Here is a 15,168-nt window from a genome sequence, read left to right as displayed (position 1 = left end):
GGGGGCAAATTATTCCATGTGGACTAGATGTGCTGCCAAAGACTGTGTACCACCGACACCCCACCCCACCAGTGTCACCGCCACATCATACACATGCCAAAGGCAGACATGTGGCCCAGTTCTGGGCAACTAGAGTGTCCTACCCTTTACCGTAACTCCACTGCCCTCTCAGGTTCAAAGGCACCATGGTGCAGGGGAGGGGTCAATTTGAGTTGCCAAACTTAGATACAACTACTATTTGAAACCTTAAACAAATTTCTCAGGGGAAACTCCCACTTCTTCATTTATGAGTTAGTAAATTCAATCATGTAATTTATAGAAGAGCTACTATAACAGGGAGCAGCCAAGGGCGGGCACAAATAAGGATTTGTAATGGGGTCCAGAACTTGGTGTCCAGAAAATATTAGAAAAATATATATATATAGGATGTCTCACCCCCACAAGTCTGAGTTGGGGAATGGGACACATGGAGCAGGGCCATTGAGAGTGGTTTCGAATAGCAACAGCTTTGCAGAAAACCTCTAGAATGGTCGTTTAACATACCTATAACATTTAACTAGTTTCATGGATATGTTAAACAGCTGTGGCTATAATTTGAGCCAGGGGGATGGGAGTGACTCCAATCCAAGATATAACTGGGAGGCAACTCCCCCTGGTTACAGAGGCTGTGCAAGAGCTTGGAGATGATTGGCTCCACACCACAGGGCCACGCCTGCTCGGACTTACTATGGCAGCCCAGGAAAGCTGGAAAAATACGGGAATGCTGGCAGCTGTGGCCAATTGTGGGAGAAGTCGGGAATGGTGTGGCAGAGGAAGATTGGCACTGGGATTTAAACCCAGGCGCAGCAGCGATGCAGCGGCTTTTTGGGACTACGCAGCTTGGGCAGAGGAGAACCACAAACTTCTATCTCTTTTTCTGAGATATGGTTCCTTGGGCTGGGCAGAGGGGGAAGGAAGGACTATTAATTAGCGAGTATTCTAAAGGACTTTGGGATCTCAATGAAGACATTAAGTCATTACCCTTAAGTCTGTATAACTCTTTAAATAAATAATCCCTTTCCTTTTCACCAATCTCTGGCATTGAGAGACGTCTTTCCCTGGCGGCGGGCCAGGCGAACCTAGTACGGGATGGGGGTCCCCCAGAGCACAAAGGTGGGTCCATTCAGTGAAAGTATATCATTCACCCCCACCCCCGCCCCCGCCCCGGTCTGTTCTGTAACACTACCAGAGTTTCATAACATTGTGGGTGGAAAAGCGTCTGGCAGGCCACAGCTGAGGGCTTGCCAACACTCCTTTGGCTTTCCCAACACCCCTGTGCAGCAACTGAGCTCGTTTGGGATTTACAGAACCAGAAACTGGCCTGAAGCTAGTAAGTGACATTCAAACTACGTTTGTGCGACTCCACAGTCTGCCTTCCTCCCTGACACCAAACCACCTGCCGTGGGTCCTGACTCCCCCACGTGGTCACATTTTGAGGGGGACGGGCTCTTTCCCTTCGGTTCACCTGGACGTAACCCCCAGCTGAAGGTTTCATTCCTTTTGGAAACGCAGGAGAAAGCCCCCGAGGGGAGGGTTGCAGACTCTAGGCCCGAGGGCTTGATAAGCCAGGCCCGGGCAGGGTCCGGGTGCAGGTGCTCAGGTCCTGCGCCGCAGGGGCAGGAGGGGCTCTGCTATGACGCCAGCAGCTGGGCTGTCCCTGTGGACACCTAGCTGGTCAGTGGGTGTGGCCCCCAAGGAAGCGTCATCTCTCAGGAATTGGTCCTCCAAGTGGAACCGTCCTAAGCTCATCCCCCCGCCCCCCCAGCCTCTGTTTCGGAATCAAGCACCGAGAAAGCAGCCTCAGGAAGTAAGGTGGGAACCTCCTTCCCACACAGCTCCTGACACGCTCCTGCTTCCCTGGGACCCTCCTCACTGACCTTTCTCCACCCCGGAGTCATCCTCTTGCTGACGTTTTCAACTTCCCAAAGGACAACCTTGAAAACGTGCTTCAGCCCCTCCCATGGTGACGAGAACTGTGTGCTTCCACTTTCAGGAGATCCCTGGAGCAGTCAGACTCCTAGAGACAGACAGCAGAGTGCCGGTTCCCCGGCTGGGGAGGGGGGAGGGGGTTCAGTGTTTAATGGGGCAGCGTCTCCGTTTTACAAGATGAACAGAGAGCTATGGAGAGGAATGGTGGTGATGGCTGCACATAGATGCGTTTAATACCACTGAACTATGCACTCGAGATGGTTAAGATGGTACATCGTATGTTTTGTGTTTACCACAGTAAAAAGAAAATCGAAAAGAAAAACCCAACAGCCTTCCGTGGCCCTGCAGTGCTTATATCATGAGCCCTCACCCCTCTGCCTACGGTGGAGGCCCCACGATCCCTTCCCACTTCCCCTCCCGGCTTTGATTATCCGGGCTCCAGCCCGGAGACCAGGGAATGCGCTCTGCCCGTGCCGTGCCCGGCCTCACACGCTCTCACTCCAGGGCTCTGCCCGCCACGTTTGCTCTGTTCGTCTTAGCCGACGGGAGCATCTGTTCTTTCGTTAATATCAGAAGTTCCCAGATAAAGCCGTAACTCTTCTTAACACTGGATGAGCCTGGCTTACCACTGACGAAGCTGCAGTGCCTTTTTAAAATCCCTGACACTCTGTCTACAAGAGGTCAGCGACGTGACTTCAGAGCCTGCCCTAGATGTGAAGCATATTGTTTCTCAGGCTTGCTGTCATTCATGCAGACTTGTATGCAGATTCCATTTTTAAATACATTAGCATACCGCTGCTAATCTTTCATTTCAGAGGTGGTGCCGTCGTGAAGCAGGAAACCACTGAGCTGGAAACCAGAAAACCTGGAATCTCAGACATGAAATTGGTAGGAGACTTTGGGACAGTCACTTAACCTCTGGGTTTCAGTTTCCCCATCTGGAAAACTAGACCAAAAATTTGTTCCAGCTAAAAAATGTTACCTAGCTCAGATAATCCACCCTGAAGTCAGTGAGTAATCTGCATTGTGATCAATAATGAAAACACACAAGCCCTGGCTGGTGTAGCTCAGTGGATTGAGTGTGGGCTGCGAACCAAAGCATCACAGGTTCAATTCCTGGTCAGGGCACATGCCTGAGTTGCAGGACAGTGGGGGCCACATGAGAGGCAACCACACATTGATGTTTCTCTCTCTCTCTTTCTCCCTCCCTTCCCCTCTCTAAAAAAAATAATAAATAAAATCTTTAAAATAATAAATAAATAATAATGAAAACACACAGAAAATACAATGACTTAAACTGAAATGAGGAAAAGCAGACATGTTGGGTAGTAGGCAAAAGCCAACACATCAGAAGCTATACCCAGTCAGATCTGATAAGAATGAAAACTGACCAGGGACTCAAACTTTTTTTCAATGGTGAAATGGAAAATAATTTAAATAAAAATATTTTCAGTGACATAAAGAGAGAAAAGTTTGAAATGGCCCCAACGCTATTGTCAGAAACATTTAGCTTCATAAAATGTGTTCTAGGAAAAGGTTCTTACAGTCACCAGTGTAGCTGGGGCTGCGACGCCAGTGCGACACCAGTACTCCGCCAGTACTCCGCCAGTGCTCTGCATGCTGAGTTGACCCTTCCTCAGGGCTGAAATGATGACTCGGTGACAGAAGAAGGAGCTGTCCTGCATTTCAAAAAGCTATGACAACACCCAAAGAGATCCTGACAGCGACTCTGACATTTGGAGAAGGACAGAGAAAGACCCTACAAGAGGCAGCAAGGCGAACTTGACAGTGATGGCTATGGGTTGTCACCAGCCAAGGACAAAGAGGATCAGACCTCTGACCTCCACTATGGCAGTATCAAGTTAGTATACGTCTGTAAATACACATGCACGCACATATACACTTATACACACACACATATACCTACACGCACACCAGAGCTGGTACCATCAGAGGGGTGTGTGTGTGTGTGTGTGTGTGTGGTAGGTGTGTGTACATATCTCTGCCTGAAAATACATGCACTGAAAACCACTGTACTATTCTATACTTCTTGCTAACTGAGCCCCTCTGGGCATGAATAAAAAGTAGATATTTTGGCTATTTCTTCAAAGGTGTCTTAGAGAAAACTCAGTCCAAACCTGGCATTTTACAGACGAGCAAACTGAGGCTCAGAAAAGGCCACTGCCCCGGGTGACGTCGTAAGGCCATGCCCAGCTCGTAGACTGCTAGAGATGATGTGGAAGGCTCGGAGCCTCTGGGCGAGTCCACCGCGGGGCAACACACCTCCCCTCCCTCCGCCCAAATACCTGGGGACGCTCGCTCTCCGCCTCGAGCACCCTGCGGCTCCCGGGGAGAGCTGTCATTTCTTTAATTGGACATTTTAAGCCAGCATCCAAAGGCAAGTCTACTTCGGTTTCGATTTTTAAATTAAGAGCTGTGGAGTTTGGCAGGGAGGGAGGTTTCCTGTTTGGCAGACACACACGCATGCTTCTGTTTCGTGCGTGTCCCGCTGAACGGCGAGGCCTGTTGTTTTCCTTATCGGACGCCTGACATTTGGACGGTGTCCTCCGTGCAAGCCTCACAGAGAATGCCTTTGTCAACACCGGGGCTCTGTCCCTCCTGTGCTCCGCCCTCACCGCCACCCGCCACCCCCACCCTCCGCTGAGCGTTCCTGGGCGGGAGCTCCGCCAACATTTTAAAATCACCTACATAAAACGCAGAGCCCTTGCCGCGCGGTGAAACCCTCCCTATCACAAACATATGTGGGCCTTGCTTCTTTTGTTACCCACGTTTTGGCAGCCAGAGGAGTGCCATTTCAGCTCTCCATGGGTTCTGCATGCACGAGAAGGGTCCAAGCGTTTTCTTGTGATATTTGCCACAAGTTTCTGAGCGGCGGCCAATCCCTTTCCACACCTCGGTGACACACGCAGCCACAATCTGGTCTCCCAAGCTGATGCTCTGTGCACAGCGCTGAGCAGGACGCAGGCAATGCCAGGCACTGGAGTGCGCACAGGCTGGGCTGGGGACGGCGACTTACAGGTGGCGGAGGTAGCCAACAAAGGATCTGTGGGACATGCTGAGCGTGCCCAAAGCCACCGTCCTCGGGAAGCAGTGCAGCAGATGGGGGACAGGCGATGTGCCCATTGCTCCCTGGCTGCGCAACATTCAAGTCTGCCCTTAGAGGCCTAAATACCAGTATTGCAACTTTCCCCTAAGAGTTGACTTTCAATCAAACATCTTCCCTGACCTTGACTTTTATCGTTTATGGGTTGGCCAAAAAGTCTGTTTAGTTTTTTCCATAAAATGAAAGACACATTTTTCATCTTCACCAATAACTTCATTCTTTGGATATTTGAGTATGTCGGCTCTCTCTCACTATTGACTTCTAGTGGGTAGAGGCCAGGGGTGCTGCTACACATCTTCCAGTACATAAGACAGACTCACAGTGAAGAATTATTTGGCCAAAATGTCAATAGAACCCAGAAACTTCACAAACCACTTTTGACATGTTCCCTTAGTCACAGCACCTTCTCCATACACTGCATAAATCTTTTTTTTTTTTGCATTCAGTTGCATTTTTACTTTTCTCGAAATAATAAAGCATAATATGCTGAAAATGTTGCGTATTTTCTTTCATCTTCCATATTAAAATAGCAGCACAAAAATGCACCAATTTTGATTTTTTTTAAATAAAATGCACACTGATATGACAACTGACCCAATACAGTCTAACAAAATTGTTTCTGATGAAGTTGAAGACAACTAAGCACCACTAGAGCCACTGTATGGAAAAAACTAAATGAACTTTTTGGCCAACCCAATCTAATTTTCCTCTTGTCATGTACATTCTTTACAAGTGATGCAGGGTAGTAATGATAACAATAGTACTAGCGAATATTTACTATGAGTCAGGTACTGCTCTAAGCTTCCTAGCTTATTGAATCCCTTCAAGAATCCCATGAAAACGCCATAGACCCTTGTTTAAGAAATGGATCACAGTTCTGGAGTGTACAGCTCTAGAGCTGAGAAGTCCACAATCAAGGTGCCAGCCAGTTTGGTTCCTGGTGGGATCTGCCTGGCTCCCACACAGCTGCCTTCCTGCTCTGTCTGCACACGGCAGAGGGGGTGGGGCAGGGAGTGCAAGTGGGCTCTTGGGTGTCTCTTCTTATAAAGACACTAACCCCATAGAATCAGAGTCCTGCCTTTCTGACCTCATTTAATCTAATTACCTCCCGTCCGTCCTACCTCCAAACACCGTCACTTCGTAAGCTAGGACTTCAACATATGACTATGTGGAGACACACTTCGGTCCATAGCAAGGAGGTCCTGTTTCTACCCCTATTTTTTAGGAGAGGAAATTGGGGCACAGAGAGGTAAGACACTGACCCAAGGTCATGTCGCTATGGAGTGGAAGATTTGGAATGCAAATTGTGGTCTTCCTATCTCAAACACTCATGTCTCTAACCACTGCCTTATACAGTTTCTCCATATGTATAGGTAGGTGTATGCAATAGTTGACTTGGGGGCAAAGAGGCAATAAAACCACTAAACTACCGTGAAGTTGCAGTGAAGGGGCTGGGAACCTGCACGCAGCTTTGGGGAGACAGAATCGATGTTGACACAGCACTTTCCGTCTTCTCTCCAGAACTCCCTGCGTGTAAACAGACACCCTTCCCGCCCTCCCCCGGCGCCATTTTCAGACCTCACACATGTGCTGCCAGAACCGTTTCTGTTGAGTCATTGAGCTGGCCGTTCCACCAGTCTTTAATCCTTTGGCATAATCCATCTCGATTTAGAAACTATAACACTGTAACGTTTCCAAGGTAGAGTTTCCTCTCACTTGAGCCCAGAAATATGTCTTTCAACTGTTTCCTTTGTCCAAGGCAGTTAACATTTTGGGCAATATCTACATTTCTTACATGTTATTTGGTGGTTAGAGTGGCTGGAGTTGCGGACACAAAGCTGCCCTTTTTACATTAGAACACACATAATTTTATTTGATCTATCATTTCTTCTAACAGAAATGAGTAATATATACCATAACCCAGGAACCCCCTATGAAATTCTTTGTGAACTCTCATTTATTATCTCAGAGCAAAGCACTTTCAAGGAAGTAAGCGTCTGATTAATTTCTGTTTGGAGCGTGTATTTGCCTCATGGAAAATTCAAGCATTTAGAAGCTGTAATTCCAAATACCCAGAGAGGCAGAATTGGGGTCCCAATGCTGCCTCAAATAAAACATTGTGGGGGAAAACAATCAAGTCCAAAAGATTTAAATTTCTTCTCTTGACTAAGCCAAAGCTCACTGAAGGGCTTTCTGGATTTCTCCAGAAACTTTCTGGAGGTGAACGGTGTAACCTTTGTGTCATCACGGGGGAGCCCTGCACATCCTTGAGGAGCTGAGACCTGCAAACCGAAGGCACAGGGGACGCCCCTAAAGTGGAGGTCGCACTGGGGCCATGACAGTGAGATTTTGCCCTGGGCTCCATGTACAACATCCAAATGCGATCCCAGGTTTGCCAGCGGAGATCGCATCGACCCTTCCTTCTGTAATTCATTCAGAATGAATGAGGTAGACTCATTCTTTCCACAATCATTCCCCTCTGGGGCTGAGGATTATCTTTCTGATTGCTGACCCAGACCTACCTACACTTTGGCCTTGATACTTCCAGACTCAGACCATCTTCCTCTTGTAGAAAGCAGGACCGCAGAAGAAACATTTTGGCTGACGTGACTCTGCCGGAGGCCAGCCACGCCTTCCTGGCTCTCGGGCTCCGCCGTCACTCCCACCGCCCCGGTCCCACTACCCGCAGGCCCCGCGGCATCGTCATACCTGGTGGAAGTTACCCACTTGCCGCACGTAACCGGCCACTTCCTGATCAGACTTCAGGATCTTCCAAATCTTCCTTTCCACTCTCCTGTACTCCTGGGATCCTTTCCAATTCATAACCATCAAGAAGCGCTCGGTCAGGGATGCTGGCAGGAGGACGTCCAGTTGGCCATTGTACAGGAGAACCTAGATGCAATGGAGGCAGATAAAAATGCAGGGTTTAGCCAGTGAAGCCAGGGACTCTATCCAGGTAGAGAAGGTGTGCCTGCGCAGGTGCACGTGTGTGAGAAAAGGGACAGCCAGGCGCGTCTCTGAGGCAGGCGGTGTGCTGGGAGAGGCCAGTCCCACAGGGCAGTGGGACCCCACTCTTCCAGGTGGCCACACACCCGACAACCTGAAATAAACTCAAGCCTTGTTGTCTCAGACCTTGCATTGGCCCCAAAGTTTGATTCTTCCTAGGAATCTATGTAAAGGCCCCTTTCGGTTGCAAAAGTGTGTGTGCCGTATTACTCAGTGATGTCACACACTCGGATGTGGGACCGTGTCAGAGAGGAGGGCTGTCATTCCCACATTTTAGTGGAGCCGAGGAATGCGACCCCCTAGGGTCTTCGTGCAGCCTGCCTTTCATTAACTTGGCCTTCAGACCCCGAGGTAGCTGGTGGGCTGGGCCTTCTCTGGGGGGTTGCTAACCCGTATCTCTCTCCTCTCTCACATTGGTTTTCCAGCGGTGGCTCCAGTCTTCTGAGGCAGACAGACAGATGCAGGTGCCTCCTATTTGTGGCTTGCTGGAGACGACTGTGTCTGCCATGCAACTTCCAAGACCTCCTTTTCTTAAATGAGATAGCCACTTGTCAACCGTAAGAAGTGTCCTATCGTCCCAGAATTTAATGTTTTTTTCCCTCAACACTGAGGAACTGCAAAACTCCCGGGACAGTGTAGCCTGGGTCTACTCTTCAGGGGAGCCGCGGTCTGTTTTTAACACAAAGACTTTAAACGTGGAGACCTTTCACCTCAGTAATCCCAATGTCTTAAATGTGATTTATGAAAATAAGCCGAAAGAAGTGAAAAAAATATATAACTGTATTCATTAGTCTCATTACAATGAAAAACTTGAACACCATCTAGACGTTCCGTAACGAGCGAGGGCTGGGATGAACTGTGCTGCATGAATTTTATGGGGTAGTGCAACACCATTTACAATGTTTGAACTTCGAACAACGCTGAAAGTGCTTGTCGCATAAATGCTAAGTGTGAAAGCCACGAGTCAAATACCTATCACAGTTATGATTGGCTAAAACAGAGATACACTTTCACATATACAGAACGAAACTCTCCAAAAAATGAATACAGTCGATGAATTAACGTAGGTGGTGGAAGTTTCGGTCATTTTCTCCTTTGCCTTCTACTCTGCTGAGGCTATTTTTATGCAACTGACACAATATTAATGCTCACGAAGCATGGCCACTCTATCCCCAGCAGGGAGGTTTTGCTCAACCCCATGGAACCTTTGATCTATTTGGAAGCTCTGGTTTGGCTCAGGCAAAGACCTTCGGTTGAATCCTCCAACTGGATATAAAATGTTTCACTGCACATGTTTCCATCTCCGCCTTCCTGGTGTAGGCTTCTTAAAAGGCTTACACATAATTAAACAGCCCGGGACCTTCACACACTGCAAATCCTCAAGCAGCACGGGCCGGGATTGGGCTGCAGATGAAAGGGCCCTTGGCCTCCGCTGCAAGAACATGGGGTCTTTCATGTCATCCCCCACCATCACCACCTCCCCTCCCCTCAGCAGAACCCCAAAGGGGAAAATCCCAGTCGATTCAAAGCATCTTTAAAGAACTCAACTCCCCCATAGCAATAAAAATGTGCATTGTTTATACAAAGACATTGCCTCAAAGACCTTGAGTACTTAGGGCCCAGACAAAACCGCTACAGCTGTTTCGCCAACCATATGGAAACAATTATATATGATCTGTACCAGCAAACAAGGCTTAAATGCTTCACCATTCTAGGAAGGCCTGATTATAGCTGATTAACGAAGATAATCATCTATAAAGTAATTCCTCTGCTAGACCTCAATGAGAAGATGCTGATTAACTAGCAAATGCGCAAGTGTCTCTGGACGTTTTCCTTTCCGTCGGACGTGAAGCTTGCATCTTTCTGAGCATCTCTTGTGTCTGCTTACTATCATCAGTATATTTTGGAATTGATTTAAGGGATTTTACTCCATCGATGTCCTCTTTAAGGGAGGAAAACTCACAGATGACAGCAAAAGCAGGCTCAGATGTAAAGCATGAGAGGGCATGTTTGTTGAACTGAATTTAGATGAAACCCATCCCTGAGCCGTGTCCCTGGTTCCTCCAGACTCATCATAAACTGGAGCATTAACTCCCTGGACTGAGGTAGTGATGGGCTGAACTGCATAATTTTGTGCATGTGATGTGCGGAAGGCCCATCTTGGGGGACAAAGGGAAATCCTTCTGTGGCAAAGCAAGGAAAAGATTTTTAACTTCTAAAGGGCACATGCAACCAAAAAAAGAAGTTGGATTAAGGATCAAGTGAAGTGATTTCAGAGCTGGCATTTAAGGCTGCAAGCCTTAAATATAAGAATTCTTGAGCTTTTGCTTTTATCTAAATGTCACGTTTACTCTGGTCAGCCCCTACAGGAATATCCCAGTTGTCTCTGGGGCTGGGTAAGTGGGCAAGATAACCCAGAATGCAGTGCCAGTGAGCTGAGAAGCCAGGTGGGTGGAGTGCTAGCCTGGGTGGTCCTGAAGCCCACTGGCACATGTGGGCGACCCATGTCCTGAGAGTCACACATGTTTGAGGACAAGGCACAAGCCCTGGCGGGTTGGCCAATAATATAGGGTCTGCACACACACATTTACTTCATTTCTTCTCTGTAGGGCGACCAGCTGTCTCGGTTTGTTCCCGGGCTGTAGAGTTTCCCAGGATGCAGGACTTTCAGGCTAAAACTGGGACAGTCTGGGGCAAACCTCCCCCTGAGGCTTGCTGGTATTTTAAGCAACAGGGTCTAAAGACAGAGTGGAGACAGACATGAATGCAGCTTTGAGCTCCACTTCCCTTGTCCGTAGTGAGTTTAACAAAACACGGAACAGGAACGGGGCTGGAGTTGGTTGACCAGGCAGCGCCCACAACACATCCTCGCTTGCCTCTCTGGTCCGCTGGGAGGCCTCCTTTTAGAGAATGTCCTTTCCTATTAGCACTTAAAGATCTGACTGCTTAGCTTGTTGAGACTGATGGTTATGCAAAGACATGGAAAAGTATTCTTTATTAAAAAAACCAATGAGAAACTATAATTCCACTGTTGGTGCTCTGTAATTACTATAAAAAGATGCTTTCCACTTGGGAAAAGAAAACATCAAAATGCAAGCAGTTAAGGTAGTTTAAGTATGGCTGATTCCTTTTAACCTGTTTTCAAGATTTTTTTTGTGGTTAAGATGCTTTTATAATGAAAAAAATAAATAAAACAAAACAATAACAGTAAGAGGTTAGGCACCTCCATCTGGCAAAACGATGGTCTTCACTGCAGAATAATTTGCGCAAACTCAACTATTACCAGTTCTCAATTTTTCATGATAACTAGGTGAAAAAAAAAGGCATAACTTTAATTCATTCATAGATGACCCCAAAAAAACTCATTCCAGAATTCAAGCATTTACAAGGGAGGGTGCTAGGTCATTTAGATTACAAGCATCTTTTTTTCTTTCTTTTTCTTTTTTGTCAAAAGGCAGAGATGAGAAAAGCATTTTTATTATGTTCTTTCCTTTCTGAAGTGCTGTCACGGATGTGTGGCTTTATTCTCGCACTGCTCCACGAGGTCAGGATAAGAAGCGTTACATAGCTCACCTCCACAGCGAGGTGCCAGAATGCATCCAATCACGAACTTCCAAACTTCTGCCTAGAACTCCTTCGGAAAGGAGCCGAATTCCTTCCAACCAACAAGCATGCGCTGACCCCCCACAGCTACATCTCTAGAAATGGACGGTTGGTTGAGCACGACACAGCTCCTATCTTCAATTCAGAAACACTCGAGGTCCGCTTGTCCCGGTCTGACCACGTACCTCCGTCACTTCTCGCGCCGGCTCCGTGGACAGCGAGGTGTGCAGGCGCACTGCTCAGCTGGTGACCGACGCCTCCCTTCTGCCGTAGGGCGTGGCCTCGATGAAGCAGCTGTGCAATACCGTCAGCTCCTAGCAAAGGAGGCTCGCTCGGCACTCCATCCACCCACAGCCCTCGCACGGTGCCTGGCACCCCGTAAACCACACTGACACTTAGAAGGTATAGTCAGCTGCTCTCTTTCAAGGCTCTCTGTAATGCTGTGTGGGGACTGTCTGCGGCTGTGGCTTGCCCAGGTCCACTTCTCCCTCTCATGAGGACTGTATGTATTCCAGTCCCTCGAAGGATGCAGCCCAAGTGGAGGCTGTCACTCAGTAGAGTCCCTCCTTTTCTGTGCCAGGGATGAGCACGGGACTGAAGCTCAGATTCCCTGATGAAGCTGCCCATTAGTTTTGACACCCGGATTCCCAGAATTTTCCCTGGCCCCTATCTTTCTGCACTCTAGGTCTTCAGGTGTGCTGTGAATTCTGTGATCTAGTACGTCTTTGATTCCATTCCTTTCATGCTTCAAGTCACCGGAGTCGTTTTCTGTTGCGAAAAGCATGACATGCAAAGCCATGCACCATCAGGCCCATGAACACGGGCCTCAGCGGCACGCAGTACCTGGGACCCCATGGACATGTGGCCTAACCTCCGTGAGCTTCAGTTCCCTTTTCTCAACGTGAAGATGGTAAGGCCTACATCTTGTTGCAGTGAGAACTAATGAGGCGATGTGCATACAGTTCCTAGTGCACTGCCTGGTACCAGTTGGGAGTTCAGTGAGTGTTAGGTCAGCTTCGGCCTTATTGGATAATTTGGTAATGGCTCAGCAAAGCACTTCTTCTAAAATAAGCCTTCAGAGTGTGCATGGATGGTCCTTCTGCGCTACACACTTGGTTGCCAAGCTCACTCTTTCAGACAAAGGCCTGCCTGCCGTAGGAGGAAGTCCAACCAGGGTAAACCTGAACTCCATGTATTCAGACTCCCAAAATACACACCTCTCAACTACGACTTCTACACATATCGGGGGTGCACTGCACCCCAGAAGTATCATCTTGGTAATCAGAGCCATAAGCCCACAAATGACTCTTTTAAAAGGACTTTTAGTTTGGAAGCATGGGATTGAAAATCACAAGGAATTTTCCCATATTTAAATGCTAGAAAGTATGGTAAAAGCGTAGGTTTTAAAATGACGTTTTGAATAAGAATTGAACTCTCATTATGTTACAGGAACTGTGTTAACCATTTTACATCTACGGTGGTTTCAAAACACCCCCAGGAGGCTGGTGTTATTTATTCTTTTTCCGATACGAGGAGACAGAGACGCAGCCGAGCTCACCAGTAACAAAAAAGATTCAAGTTCAGGTCTGCCTGCGTCCAAAGTCTGTGCTTCTAAGCCCTCCCCCACACTACCTCACTGCCCTAAGCCACTGCCTTGAACAGAACAACAGAACAGGTGGCATATTCTTTATTTGTAGTTCCACATGCAGGGGGCAAACCCAGAGATTATTGCGACTCTGAATATGGGATACATGTTTGCAGTGAAGAGCACAGGCCCTGTGACCCCTGTGACCGGGTTTGAATCGTAGCCCTGCTGCTTCCTAGGAGGATTATCTCAACGAACTTACTCAGCCTGTCTAGAGTTCAGTTTCTTCATCTGTACAATGGGTACAAGAGAAACATCCAGGACAGAGAGTCACTGGGAGAATCACATAATACAGTGCACGGAAAGCTTTCTGCATCCCAGGCACACAGTAAATGGTCCAGAGCTCGACATACTATTCGAACAGCTCCATAATCTCCGAATGAAATGTTACCTGTGGGTTACCATTGTGATTTAGAATGTCGTTAGAATGCTAAGTCAACTGCATGAGGTCATGAATTTGGTAAAACGAACCGCAGGGGCCTATATAAGTAGCATGCGGACAGAAGCCTCGGGCCCCAGCCCTGGCTCAGCCTCCCAGGGCCCGTGCTTACTGAGAGACTGAGATATGTTATCTCGTCACTCTGAACCTTAGCGTTCTCCTCCATGGAGTATAGTGTGGAGCGCCCATCACAGACTTGTTAGGAGGGCCACACGAGATACGAGGTGTAAGAATGTCCTACAACCTACAGAGCAGGGTCTCGTCAATGCTTTTGTTCCTCCTTATCAAGAAGAATATGAAAATTACATTTCCACAGTGGCATGCAGAGGTTTGAAATTTGCTACCTGAGGCCTTGCAGATAGATCCATTGAGTCTACATAGCCGTTTTGTTTGGTATTCTTGCAATTAGAGGCCAGCATTCCCATACTGAGAGACCTGACCTCACGGGGCCACCGTGACGAGCACTGGACAGTGGCTGTCCCCCTTAGACACAGCCCCGCCCCCTCGAGTGGTTCCCCGTCCCCACAGAGGTGCGAGGGCCGTCGTCACGTACTCAGGGCTATTGCTATTGCTATTGCTCTTGTTTTTCTTAAAAGAGAAAAATATTTCTCTGTAACTAAGTCATAGGCGAAACAGAAAGATCAATAGGTCCCCATCCAACACTCATCATTGATTTCATTTTCTTCCTGGATCCATAAGCAGCGAGTTTCACTTCCGTCCAAAATGGAAGGGAAGTGGCCTTTTGTCTGAGTGGGAGAAGAGAGCACGGCTACACAAGGCATGCGTTGTGTTTGTTTGCTCTGCTCGGATGCAGTCTCCACTTACCCAGCAGCAAATATTTATGAGGCGCCCAAGGACTGGGCTCTCGGGGGACAGATAGGAAAAGATGTGACCCTTGCCCTGGTGATGCTCCAGATTTTTTTTTAAACTTTTCTAAACAGTGAATAATCAGAAGAGGGAAGGCAAGCTTGCTCTTTCATGCTCTAAGCTTTCCTTGCAGGAGGGGTCACCAAAAGTCTGTTCCACTTACATCTTTCTGAAATCTAGTCATTGTGACATTCCAGACCACAACCTTGTCAAGTTCTGCATGTATATAAATCAGCAGTTTATCTATAAATTTAACTCTGTCATAAAAAGCCCCCAACAAAACTCTTCTCAGAAAAGACCTAATGCACAGAATCGGATGAGGAGGAACCCTTATTTTACACAGTGTACGCCTCTGAAAGGTATTTTTCTAGGCTTATATAAAGCAGCCAACTGTGTTAGGTCAAAAAACTACCTGTCCACCAATGTACCTGCAGGCTCAACCAAAAAGATCCCACGCCCTCAGAACTCAGACTGACTTCAGGTGCGTTAGGGGGAGCGCACGATTGGTGCTCAAAG

At 47.8% G+C, this 15,168-nt stretch overlaps 1 protein-coding gene across 2 annotated transcripts in view; it reads right to left on the bottom strand.

The window, feature by feature from the left end:
• CPVL (carboxypeptidase vitellogenic like) overlaps nucleotides 1-15,168 on the bottom strand; it is a 105,152-nt gene that overhangs the window by 12,617 nt on the left and 77,367 nt on the right. For both annotated transcript variants that reach the window (XM_045828009.1, XM_045828010.1), the window contains one exon: nucleotides 7,802-7,984. In XM_045828009.1, coding sequence (XP_045683965.1) covers nucleotides 7,802-7,984 — 183 coding nt within the window. The remainder of the gene's footprint in view (nucleotides 1-7,801; nucleotides 7,985-15,168) is intronic.

The sequence above is a fragment of the Phyllostomus hastatus genome, unplaced genomic scaffold, assembly GCF_019186645.2.
Source record: "Phyllostomus hastatus isolate PE091 unplaced genomic scaffold, TTU_PhHast_1.1 phas_scaffold_78, whole genome shotgun sequence".
In the NCBI taxonomy this organism is placed as follows: Eukaryota; Metazoa; Chordata; class Mammalia; order Chiroptera; family Phyllostomidae; genus Phyllostomus; species Phyllostomus hastatus.
The sequence above is the reverse complement of the archived record's forward strand: the minus strand, read 5'-3'. Positions and strand labels throughout refer to the sequence as shown.